The sequence below is a fragment of the Mycetomoellerius zeteki genome, unplaced genomic scaffold (genome assembly GCF_001594055.1).
Source record: "Mycetomoellerius zeteki isolate Tzet28-1 unplaced genomic scaffold, Tzet1.0 scaffold106, whole genome shotgun sequence".
Lineage (NCBI taxonomy): Eukaryota > Metazoa > Arthropoda > Insecta > Hymenoptera > Formicidae > Mycetomoellerius > Mycetomoellerius zeteki.
Window position 1 is genome coordinate 4,997,907 of NW_017255975.1, and position 18,216 is coordinate 5,016,122.

Consider the following 18,216-nt stretch of genomic DNA (forward strand, 5'->3'; position numbering starts at 1 on the left):
TGATTGCGTTAGCCTATCTGCAATGTCAGTATAGGATTTCGATAGGCTAACACAACCAAAAATTGGCTGCTGCAACCAATTAAAAATGCTATGCCATATTTAACCATCTAATTTGCTGCAGCAGCCAATCTTTTTTTTCAGTGCACGGTTTGTTTACAAACTGTGTCGATGTTATCTTTCTTTGTATTTATTCTCTTACATAATATTTATGTTACTTTCTAACATATTCATCTTGTGTAAAATTAACTCAAAAATTTGAGTGGGACATGCGATTTATGTTAAATTCAACACATTTTTTTCAATTGTGTATATTACAATTGGAAATAATAATTGATTCTGAAACTCTTCATTGAAATATGATATGATGAACTACGTGGAATGAATTTGTAAATGAAGTAAATAACTATGAAAATTCTAAATTCTAGACGGTCAAGGATACGATTAAAAGTCAATAGTTTCGCGGGTTGAGAACCGCAAATTTGCGCAAGTAATTTAACACTTCCAGGGACTCGTAGTTAACGCAGGATAACTGCTGGTAGTAAACTTAGAATGTGATCTTCATTAAAAGTGATAAATCGGTTAATCGAAGAAAAACGCAATAAGTAACGCGAAACACACAGGAGTTTGCATTATTATTAGAATAGAAAATCATATAATCAGCAGACGTTCGAAAAGAAAGCGAAATGAGCAGACAGACACAAGCGTGTGTACATACAAGTCGGTGCAAGTGATCGGTGCGAAACGCGTGCAAATAAAGAACGTGAGAACGGGAAGAGAGAGAAGACTTGTATAGAGTGGCGAGAGAAAAGGCACGAAAGCAGGACGAGAGAGAAATAGAAAGAGAGAGAAAGCAAGGCAGTTCGATACATTTCTGTTTTGCAACGCCCGCGTAATTATAACAGGCGCGCGGGACGCTCGTTTGATAATGACTTTCTGAATGCAGGTCTCCGACGATGAAATTAGGGTTATTTGCCTCTCGAGTTCTCTCCACGTCTCCTTTCTCGGCTCCCACCGCGTCTCTCTTCCTCGTCGTCATGTCTCCTTTTGTTATAGCATTAACGAACGTTCGATGATATCTACATAAGCATCGTCCACGTGAGAGTTCACGAAATTGGCAATAGATTCATGCTCAGTATGGGAAAAATGTTACAATATGTTACCATGACAAATGGATTTGTTTATGGGAAAGAGAGAAAACTTGATCGTACATGTTAGAATAATTTCTGAAACTGATGAAATTAACAACGTTAACATAATCTTTTTTTGCACAATGTTTTAACATCTGTTTGAAATTATGTTGCACGTACAATAAATAAAACTATTCTAATTTTTCAAAACAATAAAATACGGAAAAAAGGTGTAATAATTATTTTCTATATTTCCTAGAAAAGTAATTTATATTTATCGTACTTTTATATTTATGTATTCATAAACAATACAATGTGTTAAATAACAATCAAAAGCATGTTTTTCAAAAATGTATCAAACAGATGTACTAAGCTATCTTTGAACAAATTTTGAGATAACATTACAAAGAAAAAAGTATAAAACAGAGTACATAAGAAAAGAATAAATCAAAGAAGATATTTAAGTTAATAATAAATATTAAAACAATAAATAAAGGCTCCAGTTAAATTAATCGATAATGATGGTACAGTAAAAAAGCCTATGTAAGCCAACACAAGTTCTTCATGTGTAAATGTGTCATCTTTATTTATTACACTGAAGAGGACCCCACCCAATACCAGAGTTGAAACGTTCGTCTGTATTTTAATTTAATTGTAATATTATATATATATACATTTACACACGAAGAACTCGTGTTGGCTCACATAGGCTTTTTCACTGTACCATCATTATCAATTAATTCAAGTTAATATTTTTCTCTAATTTTATTATAGTAATTAGGAAATTGAATCTATCTGTTAAATCTTTATAGCCAGAGAAAAAGAAAAACGTTGAGAATATAATTTTTCACGTTTAACGCCATGATTCTTTTAGTATTATCAGCATATGAAATAGAAGCGCATCCATGTCTAATGAATCAATTATCTTAGCATGCATAAATTAGACAGATGTAGTTATTTTGACGCACAGGATATTACGCACTGTAATTTTTTCTCCTTTTTCTTTAGGCAAAGATATCGAAGATATCGCAGGCGCGAAGTAACGGCTATAGGTTGTAAAATAAACAGTGCAGATTTATTGCGAGGGTATGGAAGAAACATGCACGTCTACGAACGAATGCGTTTCTAAGTTCCTCGTTTTAACGAGCGTATTAAGTACGTAACGGGGCCTTCTAGTCGCGAATCGCTATCGGTGTATCGCGATGGGCACACTCGATAGTTACGCGACCAACTGAAGAGCGTTCAACACGATAAAGCTGATCTCCAATTCCGTGTTCACGAAGCGGAAAGAATTGACTAATAAGCTTTTTTTGTATAATAAAGATGATTTTTTAAAAATCCTGACCGTCATCAAAATAAAATAGATAAAATACATAGGATTTAGATGTATAAGAAACTATTCTTATTAAATTCACGGAAAAAAATTTAAAGCCCATATCTATTGCATGCGATGGAAATTTATAAAAAATATTAGAACATTTATATTTCAATATATTTTTATGAATTTCTTATCGCGTTATTTGCGATTGGTTTATACTAGAAGAATATAATGATACCAAGCAAATGCATGTACACTTTATTAACAAATAACCATTACTTTATGACACATAAAGTAAAAGAAATTTCGGGTATGTTATAATAAAAGTGATACCGAAAACTTGATTATTATTTTTTAATAAACAGATAAGTCTATGTTTCTCGTGTAAGTAAAACATTGTTCGCAAACATCAAATTTCAAATTGTAATACGCATGATACCATAATGACTCTTAAATGTAATTGTACACGTGTTCAATAACGTTTAGGAAAGTCATTATCCTTTATCCTAGAAATTATGATACTAGATTTAATGGTCTAACAATCCCCAGACAGGATCTGCAACGCAACTGTACTGCATAGTTAGTCTACGTTCCTTCCGTCCACATTCATCTTTGAAAGAAAGTGCACTTCGTTTCGCGAAACGATAACTCACGCATCGTCGCGCGTTCGTACACACGGGGAACAACCTCCGCCACCACCACCACCACCATCATCACCACCGCGACCACCACCATCACCATCACCATCACCACACCAAAACCACCACCACCATCACCATCATCATCATCATCATCATCATTATCATCATCATCATCATCATCATCATCATCATCATCGTCCTCGAATAGACAAGAGACGGGGGAAAAGCGCCAAGGTACTGGAGTAAACGCACCATCCCGTCCCAAGCGCTCGCAATTAAGGGTTAATTAAATTGAGCGGCTTCCTAGATTTCTGTAATCATCGCGGACAGTATCTACGGGGTAATCTTCAGCGCATCCTGTCTGCCTCGAGGGCCCCACGGAAGGAAGGGGCCCCGAGGTAAGGTCATGCACCCCGCTGACCTCGGACCATCGTCTCTCCCCCCCCTCTCTCTTTCTCTTTCTCTCTAGTCTTCTTCCCTCTTTCCCGCCCCTCCTCTCGTTGCTCCACCACCTTCACTCCTCCTCGTTTCTTCTCTCCTCGCGCGCCTTCAACCCTCTCCCCTCCATCATCCACGACCTCTCGCCTCTTCTGCCTCCTCCCGTTGCTGCTGTTACTGCTGCCGCTCCTGCCGGTGGTACCAGTAACCCCCCCCTTGCCCTCGTCATCTTTCCCCTCTGCGGCCCTTGGCCCTTCGTGCACTTTTCTTTTCTTCGCCCTCTTCTTCGTCTTCTTCTTCTGCTTCTTTCGTCCTCTTTCTCTACTCTTTTTCTTTCCCTCTTTCCTTCTCGTGAATCTTTCGTGCGAACGTATATGGCAGAGACCAGGTGAGTGTACACAGAGTTACGTGCCCCGCGCTCGCGAGCGACTCGAATTATTATCAAAGACTGGGGCATCATCGGATAATAAGCGGATGTCGCTTTGACAGGACAGAAAATGCGACGTCTTTTCTGCGCTTCTCGTGTCTACGTTCCTGTGGGAAAAACTGTGCCGCGGACAGAAGAGTTGCCTGCTCTCGTGCGAATAATCATGCGCGAGCTTCTCTTTCGTGAATTACAACGTGGCTCACGATATTCGAGAATGTGCCTTTAGGAAGTTATGCGCTTTCTGCGACTCGCATATGAAAGAAGCCAGACCAAAATGAAGGATAGCTGTTCCGGTCTCAAGACTTCGATAATTTGTAATAAAAAATAACAGTGAGAAAATATTTAAGCGACTTAAGAAATTACGGTTTTTAAAAATAAAGCAAGCTTGTGTACTTTCCTTTCATATAGAAATCACATTATCAAGATTTTGATTCTAGAGATACTCTAAAATTAGTGTCAAATTATTAAATTTGTACTCGCAAAATAGAAATAAAGTAATTTCGAAATATAAAGCCTTGCGATCAGTAAATAGATCTATCTCGAGAGAGTATAATATAAAATAAGATTAAAATAACAGCGGCATTCAAAATACATGCGAAATAATATTATTAGAACTGCTGAAGGTGCTAAATTGGTAATTTCTTATCCTTATTTTCGATCAGTGAAAAGTTCTTTTGATATTATTTGTATCATTAGAATTATTTATATTATATTCACATTACACATATTTTGTACTGCATATCTAATACAAAAATTAAAGAAAAAATTGATTAGCAGAGTCAAAAATGAACCATCAATGGTTCTATAAGTGTTAATATAATATGCTGTTCTCTCTCTCTAATGACTTTACTCTAAAAGTGCGCAGAATAGTGGAGGGCTTCAATTATTACCAGAGTTGGAAAGCTAACAAATCAATTCAACTTCTTGCTTGTAATCTTGCTATATCTCGTATATTTTTTTTTGCCGTCACAGAATCGTCGATTTCTGTTTGCGTTTCCCGTCGATAGCCATGCAGGTCGACGCGTGCGGCTGATACGCGTAAAAACGCGTGATTTACCGGGTTTACGATCGCGGGGCGAGCACGCTCCGGGGCAGACGAACGGCCACGTCTCGGACGGAAGTGGTTGTACACCTGGGCAAACCGAGAGAGCCGATGACCAGCGAGAGAGCGCGTTCCTCTTCTCCTCGTGTGCGCGGCGGAACAAGGTCAGATGTTATCGCGCGCGGCGCGAGTAGCCAAGTTCAAGAGCGGAGGAACGTGGAATCACGGGCGGGGATAAGGCGTGGGAACCTTTCCGGCCTTTCCACAGGCTGTAATTAAAAGTTCCTGCCGCGGCAAAGCGCGCCGAAAGCCATGTTTCCAAACATGACGTCCTTAGGTGTAGACATTGCCGAAATAAAACACGTGTATATTCAGAATCACCAAGCTAATTTGTAGATCTAATAGTCGCGAATATCTGACATTTGTATATATAATCAGTAAACTTGTAATAAAAGTAACTAATCGCACGTTTGAAGAAATAATCCTGTATATAAATAATAACACGCATAATATATTATTAAACTAAATATTAAAATTATATCGCAATTGAAAATTCCTCTGATCAGACTTGAAGATATCTTTACTTGTAATTACCGCCTAAAGTAAGTGATATGTAACTCTAGATATTTAAACTCTGTTGCGCTTTATTAAATGTAATACACATAATTCAGAAATTCCACAGCTCAATCATAATATCAAGAAATAGAAATGGGAGCTCGATATGAGGACCGTGTGACGGAGAGTTTAACGGGTGATCACAGCGAGTCGCGAATGTATCATTTGGATCGACACTTTGTCGACGACGTTTCTCCGAATATTACAATCAAATAAGGAGTTTTCTAATGGATAGTCATAAAAGACATCGTTCCTTGAATAAAAATTATGAAATAGAATCGAATTTAATATAAAAATTTTCTCCTCAATAATACTTGCTTTAAATTGAATCACAAAACATACGTTTATTTCCAGAAAACAGCACAATGAACAAAGAGATATTTTCGTCATCATACACTTTGACCTTAACGTGTGTATAGGTACAAAAGGTTGTGCTATTTTCAACATCCGTTCAAAATTCAACATCCATTTCATATATCAGAGAAACATCGTCTGGCCACGACTTTTCGTGTTTTTATTGCAAAAAGCGCACTACAGAAGATCTCAAGAAAAAAAATATCACAAGCGCCTAATTTTCTATATTCCATATTTTAACTTTAACATTTTTTATATATGTTTAACATTTTTATTTTAATATTTAATATAATTTTATTATGTCATATTTTAATTTCGATAAAAAAAACAAGAATTTATTTTGAATTTTTATTTTTATGTATTAAAATATAAAATAAAAGTTATAAATAATATGTTAAATAGTAAAAGTATCGTATTAGAACATTTTATTGAACGAACAATTTGATTAATATATTTCTAAAATTTAAAAAAAGTTGAAACTTGTAATATTTTATTTTAGAACTTCGAGTATTGCTGTTAAAACATTTTGGCGATCTCGATGTAATCACCAGTGGAGATCAATCGCTAATAAATTCGTAGAAAGGGTTCAGTACAGTGCATACCTTCCCGGCGCATGCCCATCTTCAGGCACTTTTTCAAGCGGCAAAACTGGCACTGGTTTCTATGGTGTTGATCGATCGGACAATTTCTAGTCCCTCGACACGAGTACGTTAGGTTCCGCCTCACACTCCTTTTGAAGAAACTCTTGCATCCTGAAAAAAAACGAAAAATATATTTAAATTTAAATTAAATTTCGATCGAATATTTAAATAATTCTAAATATTAGTATTAATCTTCCGTATTTTAATACTCGAGACACTACTGTACCTCCTAATGATAATTTATACATGAATATTTCTCTTATTCGCTGTTGTGGAACGAATTCTTACTGAAATGTCCTTATTACAAAAAATCTATTTCCTCTCCTGTAAATTCTTTCTACAGTCAATTTAGATTTTAATACATCAATCGCACTTTCTCCATTAATGTCATGTACGATTAGATATCTCACGAGGCCAATCATCTAGTATAAAAACATTAACCATTTTTCGCCGACAGCAAAAATATATTTCCCTATGTTCGCGTTAATTCACGCGTTACAATACATGTGTAATAATGAAAGACAGCACGATCGGCACTCGATAAAAGATAAGCGATTAGCTACCACGTGCTGAAATCGAGATCCATCCGAGTACGTAGATGGATACGCAGATTCTTATTGATAGAGCGCGTACGAGCAACCATAAACGTGACGGGACTAATGCTTATGGAACGGTAAGTTTCTCTTGTTTATTGGATACATCTCTCGGCGCACGTACATACGTACCACGTAAACATGCACGTGTGGAACGACAAGATTGCGTAGCAGAGGGAACGAGGAGAGGAAAACAGAAAGGCGGATAGAGAACGATGGGGAGGCTTGGACCGATGATACGTGATTACGCAAATTCTGTAACATGCACGTTGCAACGAGACCGATGCACCTTGAGGTCAACGTAGGGAGCGCGGATCTAAGTTACGGCGGATGCACGATCTGGCACAATGGTGGCCGCACACACGCGCGACGCTTGATATAGACAGATACTTGGCTGCCTCCTTATAGGAATGAGGAGCCAGCCGAGTCGAAAGTGCCGACGGACTTGATCACGAAAATCCTATTAGTAGCCGTCCCGCTGAGATCGAGTACTCCGCGCTCTCTTTGCTTCACCGCATTACTTCGCGGTATAGGCGATCCGCGAGTTTTCGTCGCATTACTCCGGATTTATATCCGGATATCACTCCGGAATCGATGATCTCGAGAATTTTGCGAAATGCACAATCGCAAAAGTTTTTTTAGTAAAATTTTTTCGAAACTACACGAAAAGAAGGTTTTGCTAAAATATCTAAAAATTTAGCTAGATACTTATAATAAGAATTGGTCTTATTAAGAAAGAATCGGTTTGAAATCTATCTCTCAAATTAAATAGTTTAATGTTGTTTATAAGTTCATAGTATGCAATCAATTAGATGTCAGCCGAGTATTTAAATGATTTGAATATGCATATTTACATAATCTATTCTTTAACAACTCAATTAAATTTGAGATTATTTGAGATCTGAAAATAATTTTGTTTGTCAAAATAATTATGTTGGATTCTCAACCTGATTATTAGAATGTCAAAACTTTTTGCATGCAGCTTGCTCTTCATGCTTGAGATTCCCACGTAATTATTTTAATCAACAAAATTATACTTCTAAATCTGTATTTACATAAATTTTTAAATACTTCAGCAAAATCATTTTTTCCATGTATTATTGTTAAGAAAGAATTGATTTAATAACCATCAAATTAAATAATTTAATGTTGTTCATAATATGCAATTAATTAGATGTCAGTCAAGTATTAAAATAATTTGAATATGTATATTTACTCGATCTATTTTTTAATAATTCTTCGTTAAATTTGAGATTAAGAGATAGAATTTTAGTTAAAATCCTGCAAAGATTATATATATATATATATATATCTAAGATTGATTTTTTTATCATTTAACAATTTATTCTTTTTTAATGCAATATAACATTTCTTATTTTATCTTTCTTTAACATTTATTAATCATTTTACTTCTTCCATATGTACAGGTTATCATCTTTTTGTTCGTGGAAAACTGCAGACAGCGAAGAGAAACGCATCGCAATATAATAATCCTGGCAAGCCGACAGGTTGGCCGTTCTTTGATTGGCGCGTGAATGGTTGTGCACGCGGCTTCCTAATGAGCGGTTAGTTAATTGCTGGTGGTAATGGAGCGGCAGAGGAGAAAGGAGTCCGATAAAGAGCCACTGCCACGGGGTGACGACGCGGTGCGACACAATTCAATTTAATAAACAGTGAGGCGGGCAATAATTCCGCGTCGTAAAGGCACGTGGGACACGCACGTGAGCAAGACCAGCGCCGGCCAGCGCGCGCGTGGTACCAAGGATTAAAAGGTGATCGGAGCCATGCGGTTGATTTTAATTAAAACGGATAGAATGCGCACCTATATACTTGCAAACATCGGCGAAACGAAATCGAAAGTTATCTATAAAAAGAAGGTGTTTACATTACAGGTTTATCCTAATAAAGATGTATTGTATGATAGCTACGAAAAAGAGACTTCAAAGTTAGATAGGAATCTTGTATTTAGGAGAAAAGTTAACGGTGTAAACAAATTTAAATCTCATAGGACCGACCTGCAGAACTCACTAATAATATATAATAAAAGCCTATTGCCGGTTGAAGCTAGATCTTTAATTGCTTCTTTTTAAATAATTCAAGTTGTGAATTATATATATACTATATATGTACTTGCATATATATCATATTTGTAGTCATATTCACTACGCGCCGAAATTTTAACGGTATAAAGTATCAGATAAATAAATATTTATGTCAAATAATTATCAGATAATTAAGTTCATTAAAATATTGCATAAAGAATTCCTATAATAGGTGCCTATAATAGGTACTTAATAATTTCTAATATATTTTACGATTTAAATCATTTTTTTTTAAATCCTATAAGATGCGTAACTAATTGATAATTAGACGTGAAATTTGCGATTTCTTTATCACAAATTCACGCGAAATTATTTCAATGAATGGCGATGGAATCCGCGCGGATAGGAACTTCGGCGTACTTCGTAAGGATTATATATACATTTTGCTAGAGGATCGAACTTTAGGTGTAGCGAAGTCGGCTATTACGATCGATGGCACGACGTGTATATAGATAAATAGTTAGCGCAGTCAGCAATTTATATCGTAACAGAACGCCCGCTGTGCACAAACTTTCGAATCGAGATAAAGAAGCGGTTTTGCCCACCGTGGTGTAAGTCAATCGCGAGAGTTTACTAATACTCTCATTCTCTCTCTTGCGCGCAAGAATCCTTTCTGTGAAGGTATCCGACTCGTCGTCGAAATAGAGGACGCGATATTGGTAACACGAACAATCGCGTAGAAGAGAGAGAGAGAGAGAGAGAGAGAGAGAGAGAGAGAAGCATGACTCTTCGCCGTGATCTATAAAGAATAAATCATCGAATACGTCTTTTGCCGCATGATATCGAGAAGAAATGATCACTCTTACGAATCTAGTAAAAAATAATTAAGAGATTTTTATATATATATAAATATATATAAATATTTTATGCAATAATTAATAATTAATTAACAACAAATTTTAATCATTGAAAAAAAAGGATTAAGTATTTAATACATTTAAGTCAATTTTATTTCAACGTACGTTAATAATATAATTATAATAATATAAAGTATTAATAAGATATACACGATTTAGGATTTAGGTGACCGATATGCACATTTGGCAACTCTTTCTTATATATCTTAAAGTATGTGATTAAGTTCAAGTTAATTATATTTAAAAATCTTTTAATCCCTGTACTTGTACAGAGTACAAAATACTTATTTTTCGTTTTAATATATAATGCGCAAAATTATGATTGTAATAAAGATTGAAGTTATTATCGCGACTCCTAAACTAACGATCGCGACTCCGGCTTCTCCTCTTCGATGCTAAATGAGAAAATAAGCTCACCAAAGAGAGATCAAAGACGATTCATGCTCGTACTAAATCTACAAGCCCTTTTCGTCTTTAAAGCTTAAGCTCCTTGGTGCTCGACGTCGTCGTTGTCGCTGCCGTTAGTCCTGTCGTTGCCGATGTCGTTGTCGTCGGTACTAGCAAAAACGAAGAACGGAGAGGGGAAAAAAAGAAGACGGAAAAAGAGCCGGGTCGCCATAACTACAAATTGCATCGTTACACGCAAATTACGCGATTATTCTGTGCGAGCCAACCACCGAGCGACCATACGGTATATGTGAGCTCTGTGGTAGCGCGAGAGCAACGAGGGAAAAGAGATGGAGAGAGCAAGAAACACCAAGCGAATACAACGAAGATGAGAGAAGAGGAAGAAAGGGAGAGAAAGAGAGAAAGCCTGTGCGCGCGCGCAGCACACAACTATCGTTTATACTTTCAGATTGCAGCTTGCGAGCTCGCCGCGAGCTCAAATTGCTCGCGTCATTGAATTTTCATTGCTCGGGCTATTCCTTCGTGGCATGGCACGACGCGTTCCGAGTGCCAACTCTCGACAGGACAAATCCTCGTGATCATCGATATGGAGAGAACCGGCAGATATGCCTTCGTTCTTAATCCTTTCAAACGGAACTTTCGTACGGCATCGTCTCTCAATGGCGAATCGAAGTATTTGGATATCTAACAATAAGATACACATACTTATACATTGCTTTTTAAAGAGGTCCGCTGTTTCAGAAGCAACTTGAAATTACACTAACAATTACAATGACAGTATTCTATAATATTTCTAGTATTTTATATAATTATAAAATACTATAGTTATAAAGTTCTAAAAGTTAAATAGTAATTATCTATAAATACTAATTATAGGTACATCCAGTATCATTGCAAGATATGTTATACTTTGTGTGACACAGCATTATTACACGTAACAAATGATTTGGCTGAAATATCTAAAATTTAAGTATAAAATGCAGAATTTAAAAATAATTTTGTTGGACCATCCAAATAATTATGTAAGAAACTCAAATATAATAAGCAAAATTGCAAGAAAGTTTGATATTCTAAACAACAGAAAGTTTAAGCATTCTACATAATTATTTTTAGTCCAATAAAAATTATTTTTAGGTCTGTGTATCTAGTTAAATTTTTTAATACTTCAACAAAATCGTTCTTTCTGTGTGAGTACTAATATCGAAAATTTTCTGTTGCAAAATTCAAAATGATTTCTTTGCCTCTTTTCTTTGATTCCTTTATCTAAATCTATAAATTATTTTATTGACTATAAAGCATCTAAAGATGAACTAAGGAAGCCTTAAATATAAGCCCTAACTATAAATACGGGCATAAGTCACTGAAATATTCGATTCTCTTAATTAAAGTCCTGTTTGTGACGAAAGAGTGAGCACGGCGTTTACGGTTTATTAACATTGCATAAACAGCGCTTTGCAAAAAGATGCCGCCTGGAGGGTCTTCAGAGGCCAGATTGGCGCGCCTAATGAGAAGTTGATTTAGTTTTAATAGGTCGCGTTGCCAGTCGCCACGGTAATTACGTCGTAGAACCGACGCGATGTCATCCTCGTTGACGCGTGAACCGCAACGATTGATCGATTCGCACTTCGCCGTGACGCGCGGCATTATCTTCGATGTGCGTGAAGAACCCCAGGAAAAGTTAGCGACATTAAAACTTAAAGAGCATTGAGAAAGAAAACTGCACGAAACTTAAATGGGAATGAAGTAACGAATCGTTTACAAAATGTTGCAAGTTCCCAATAATAATATATCTGTCAATATTAAGTAAATAACCGTTGTATTTATACTTATAAATAAAAAAAGCAAAATAAAAATTAGTTCTTCTATCGCGTAATCATGTTTTGATTATTTTTCCTTTGTTTATCTTGTGTATTTTTTAGCTGTTTTTTAAAATAAAGTTGTACATATATTTTTTAATCAAAATAAATTAATTTTTATTTGTGTAATAAGCTCGATAAATATTCATAAACAGATTAATTTAGTCAATATTAATCAATGCAATAAAAAGAGGATAAAAGATGTTAGACAACTCGACATTGCATCTCAATAAGAAGCAAGCGACTCATATGAGAAGATCGCGAGAAAATAACCATGCTCGAGAAGAAGCGAGTAAAAAGGATCCAGGAATGTGCGCGAGTCGGAAAAGGGAATCTGAGAATGGAATGTAGTGAAACACGTAGGGAGAGAGTGACGAGGAAATATTAACTCCTCAAATTTCTTTTTAATCTCTTTTTAAATAAATGACGACATTTATTTTTCTTATTTGAAATACAAGCAATATTTAAAGAGTCTAAAATCACAATTTTTCGTTTGACAATATCAAACTTTGTTGAAGATTAATTTGATACAAGTAACACAACTTTCACCAAAAATAGTTAATCACGTGTATAAAAAATTATAAAAATGTTTCAATCAAATTAATATATTAATTTCATTTTGCTGTTTTTACTTTACAAATTTTAATTTTAAATATTTCGTTTCCTTCAAGAGTTGTTTTCTATTACACATATGAGATATTGTATATATTACATATTTCTTCTCATTTAAGTTAAAGTAGTACAGAATGCACTAGTCACAGAAGATTGTTATCACATTAAATTTTACGAAGATTTTGCAAAGCAGCAATTTCCGAAAAAGATCTTTTTTTAATCATAGTCGTACGAAGTATAAAGCATTATAATTGTGGCAACAAACCATCAAGTGTTCTATGCACGTTTTTCTTACAACAAGCATTTCCGCTTGTCATTATGCGTACACAGTTGCTTAGTAATCCCGAAGACGTCGCGCGACTCAACGTTTCGGAGGGTCATTATTAACGGTCTTTTAAGCGGTTTAATTAAGGATCCATCGTTCGCGCGCGATGAGTCACATGAAAATTCGCGATTTTTCCTGAAAAATTGCAAGGCACAGTTAACGTAGAGTCATCGGCGATGAGACACGAGTCGAACGGAGCATGATACGCGATTATGCCAAAGAAAATTGACTGATCGTGACTCATAATTGCACTGTCGCGATGCCGTGACTTTGCAAAACACTTTGGTATTCGTAGACTTTGAACATTGTGAATGTGATAAGTTTCAAGTTGCTGATGAAAAAAGCAAGAATATAAATTTGTTAGAAATCTAGAATACTATGTTCTTCACCTTGCCGTATCTCAATAGAAAAATTATCTCTTTTATTATTTAACTTTATATTATAACATTATATTCAAATTTGTACTTAAAAATTCTTGATTTTTTAATTCAAAGAACTAAAAATTCTTAATTAATTGTAAAATAAAAAAAATTAAAAATTATTGTAAATAAAAAATCTCGTAAAAATAAATTGCATAAAAGCAGAAGACGCAAAATAACTATAAAGTATTTACAAACATAAACATATCTGGAGATGTATATCTACTGACCATTATATTTATTTCTATAATTAAGTATGTGTTTTGTTTTGCCTCAATATACCGGTTTACATCACATTACATAACTTCATATTACTGTACATGCCTAAAAAAATGCGGAAATGATTCGTTATTATTTCATTGCCGAGTATCATGATAAAAATAGTAACAAGTCTTTTCACGTTTACTTTGTAATTACTCAAACGTTTGGTCAAAGTGCAGAAACTAATTCAAGTGATATGTACTAACCAAGCGATATAATTCTAGATGTAAAAGAAATAAGCCGCACTATATCGACCAATAAGCTTCACACAAGTGCAAATAATGATCGCAGATAATGATCGAAGAATCGTCAAAATTGATCGATGGATGAAGACTATACGAAGGTTACGTTTCGTCTGGATCATTTTTTACACGAGATGAGGCGCTAATCGCGTTGATATCTCCGAGCAACAGAATCGATCGCGAAGGATTCTCGTTTGCGATGCTCGCGAGACGTGAGTCACGACGTTTGGAACGAGCGACTTTGTGGCGAATAATGACGGTAATTATAATAATAAGACCGACAAGTATGCAAGCGATGGTATTAAGGCCAAGGGATAACGATAGCGGACCATGCTCTTCTACATTATAACTGCTACATCACGAGCTTCCCTTCATTATGATCTCGTTTCGCATGCTAGGTTCTTAATTATTTGTCCTTGGAAGGTAGAAGGCGATAGAATGAATTAGCAAACATTTCCGGTTTTCTTTTGTGTGTGTGTGTGCGCGCATCTATCAATCTATTTGCAAAACGTCACTTGTACGTGACGAATGATTTAAATATTCATAAAATATGTATTAAATATATTATAGTAAGGCTGAGTTATTCCACCTTTTGATAAACTCCAGCTTATTCTCTTACTCTCTTATTCTGTTACTCTTTACTCTTTTGTTTATCCATTAGATAAATTATTACGTAGTTTATCCAAAGATGGAACAACCGACCCTAATTCACTAAAAACAATAAATGTATTTCTTCTATTAAGATAATTAAATTTCTCTGAGAAGGAAGAATGCAAAATAAATTGTATTATATCTTTCTACACTGAAAAAAAAGATTGGCTGCTACAGCAAATTAGATGGTAAAATATGGCATAGCATTTTTAATTGGCTGCAGTAGCCAATTTTTGGTTGCAGCAGCCAATTTTTGCTTGCGTTAGTCCACAATGTCAGTATAGGATTTCGATAAACTAACGCAATCAAAAATTGACTGCTGCAACCAATTAAAAATGCTATGCCATATTCGGCCAATTTTTTTTCAGTGTATTATTGATTAATACATTAAAGCAATATGAATATATCAATTGGACATTTTATTAAATCGAAATTAGTGACACTTTGATCTTTCTCCATTATGCATTTCATGTTCGTAATCTCTTAATTTATTTTCTATTATAAATTTTTAATTTAGTTAAGGAAAACATAGTTAAGTCGTAATGTCCCTACATTATCTATTTGTTGAAAAACTAGTATTAATATTCTTTGAAATTGATTTTTTAATAAATTAGCTTTTACTTTATGACTTAATTATTTGCTCATAGCTGACTTATCCATTACTTTTTATTGTTTTGCAAATTTGAGTTCGAAAATTAATATTACTCCATTATATCAGTCCTATGTAAAATATTCACGCAAAATTAATAATATTAAAAATGTGCATCTTTTAATTAAAGAAAAATATTGACGTCTAAAAAATAAAAGTACTATAAAAAATACTTTTAATCATATATCCAATCCTAAAAAATATTGAATTATTTGATAGTATTTTTTAATCAGTTATTATCTATATCACTTTCATCAAAATGAAATTTCTTATAATCTCTCTGATTTTTGAACAGTGAGAGCGTACTGATGGAAGTTACTGTGTAGGAAGAGAATTCGCGCCCGATTCGGTCAGTAACGTTTCGACTCGGTCGCGTAAAATTAACGACATTGTTATAATTAATTAGCCCGGCCAGACGCGACTGCGGAGCGGAGGCTAGATATAGCGGCGGTGTGCGAGAGCGCGGGGTTCGTTAGCGGGATAATTGGTCACAGAGGATGCGTCCAGGTAAGTCGCGCCTTGGTAATTCTATGCTCGGCGCGTATATATACACGTATATACAGACATGGTGCCGTGTTCGACGTCCTGACGATGTAAGACCTTGCCGCCGGTGCACGCTCTTAGGAACAACCAGAGTCTACCCAAGACACGGCACATTGCATCGTTCCCGAGCAGAAGGAAATATAACTTATCTACCGCGCGTTTTATTTCTTTCTCTTTTGTTTCTTTTCCCTTATAAATTTACTTCAAAAAATGTATTTATATTTTATTTATATTTTCTATCTCGGTATGAATAAATAAATCATAAGCGATACATGTATTAATGTATATATTTGTTTCATCTTGGAAATTTCTAAATAATTGAATCACATATTTCTATTATTATATATATTTCACACCTCTTTTTAAATGGAACTTTAATCGTTTTCACTTTCACATTTTACTTATCTCATTTCCTGAAGTCACTTTTTATTGACGCAGATTACTAGTTACGATGATCTTCCGATTCTGATGTGTTTCAGAGATAAATCCTTCACATTTTATTTGATAGCTCGGCCGGCATAGTTATAAGAATTGTGAAATAAAGGAAATGGATTGTAATGGGAATTAGCGCTGTACACCGCGCGCAATTATTTCGCAAAGAAACTTTTTGGCTAATTTTTTAGCCAACGTCACAACTAAACACAAATACAAAAATTAAGGCTTGATATATCTTAAGTCTTAATATATCTTGAGCACTCTTCTATATTTGCGTTTGCTAGCTAAAAAAATAGTCAAGTAAAAATAGTCAGTACGTCTGTTTTATATCTCTAATGTAATCACTAGTTACGATAAAGTTTCTTTACGAAATATAATTGCGCACGCGATGTACACTAATTTCTATTAGCTTATTTCGTTTATTTTATAATTTGTATTTTTCGAGAATCTTATTTATCTTTTGTAACCTTTGTAGTTATAAAAATTTGTATTCATCAAGAGAAGCCACGAACGCCTTTGTGCATCTTCTTAACGAATTGCCACTTTTACCTATAGCCTTAATCCTTGAGATTGTAATGATCGAGAAATACATGTTCAGATTCTCGTCTAAAAAGAGATAAAACGTTGTTCAACGATATCGAGCAGCGCGCGTAGTTACCGATTAGAAAGTCCGACTCTCGCTGCCTCGGTTAAGATAGTGTTTAGCGGGCATCTTAGCGAGATCAAACGGCACGTCGCACCGTGAATCGTCGTGATTCAGGCTCGCCTGTGTTCCAGAACGTTACCTCAATCGCGGAGCGAATATCATATACTCTACTTTCGTTTCATAACGCCTTCGAGGTAATCGCACCATGCGATGTTCTTATTCACGTCTGGTTGTAGAGTCTGTACTCGTATACAATCACCTATAGGTATCAAAATGCGTCTAAATATTCTTCCATATAATCTTATGTCTAGATAATTACTGGTAATTATTGACAGTTTAATAAGTATATAATTGAAAACTTCAGAAAATAAGAATTACTGAATCTGTATAATTTACAACGATAAAATGTGAAAAAAAAATTTAAGATAGGTACTCAAAGTTAAGAAATCGGTCCTTTTCTTATTTTTTTTTTTATCGATATGGCTCACTCAATATTTCTTTAGAAATTGGCAATTTAAATGAAGATTTAACAAGACAGAATTGCAATGTTCAATTAATCCTTTTACAAAGAGAATTGCTATCATTTATTCTACCGTCATTTTAAATATAAATTCTCTTTCTCTCTCTCTCTCTCTCTCAATATTGTTCGAGTTTATCTGTACAACGAAATCTTTTGTTTTTTTACACAGTTGCAGCCTTTTTTTATGTTATATCTTTAACAATGAGATTAGAGAGAGATCATATCATGATTTGTAATGATTACGTCAATCGAAACGCCAGAGGCCTATCACGAAGACGCTTGTTATTTCATTTTCGCGAAACACCGCGGAAATATATGCCTCAGATGAAAACGAGATTAATAAAGATTAGCAAAGTCGGAATAATAAAGTATGATCTCGTTAGAACGATTAGCGCACGGGTCGCTCCGGCTTCTTCCTTCCGCGCATCGTTCCAGACGTAAGTCCGTAAGTAAATGTAAGACTTGCTTAAGGTGCAAGGGAGCGAGAGATCACG

General features: G+C 35.0%; 1 protein-coding gene across 1 annotated transcript in view; it reads right to left on the bottom strand.

The window, feature by feature from the left end:
* svp (COUP transcription factor 2) overlaps positions 1-18,216 on the bottom strand; it is a 130,627-nt gene that overhangs the window by 99,096 nt on the left and 13,315 nt on the right. Inside the window, exon 2 of the mRNA XM_018450899.1 lies at positions 6,565-6,714. Within this exon, the coding sequence (XP_018306401.1) occupies positions 6,565-6,714 (150 nt within the window). The remainder of the gene's footprint in view (positions 1-6,564; positions 6,715-18,216) is intronic.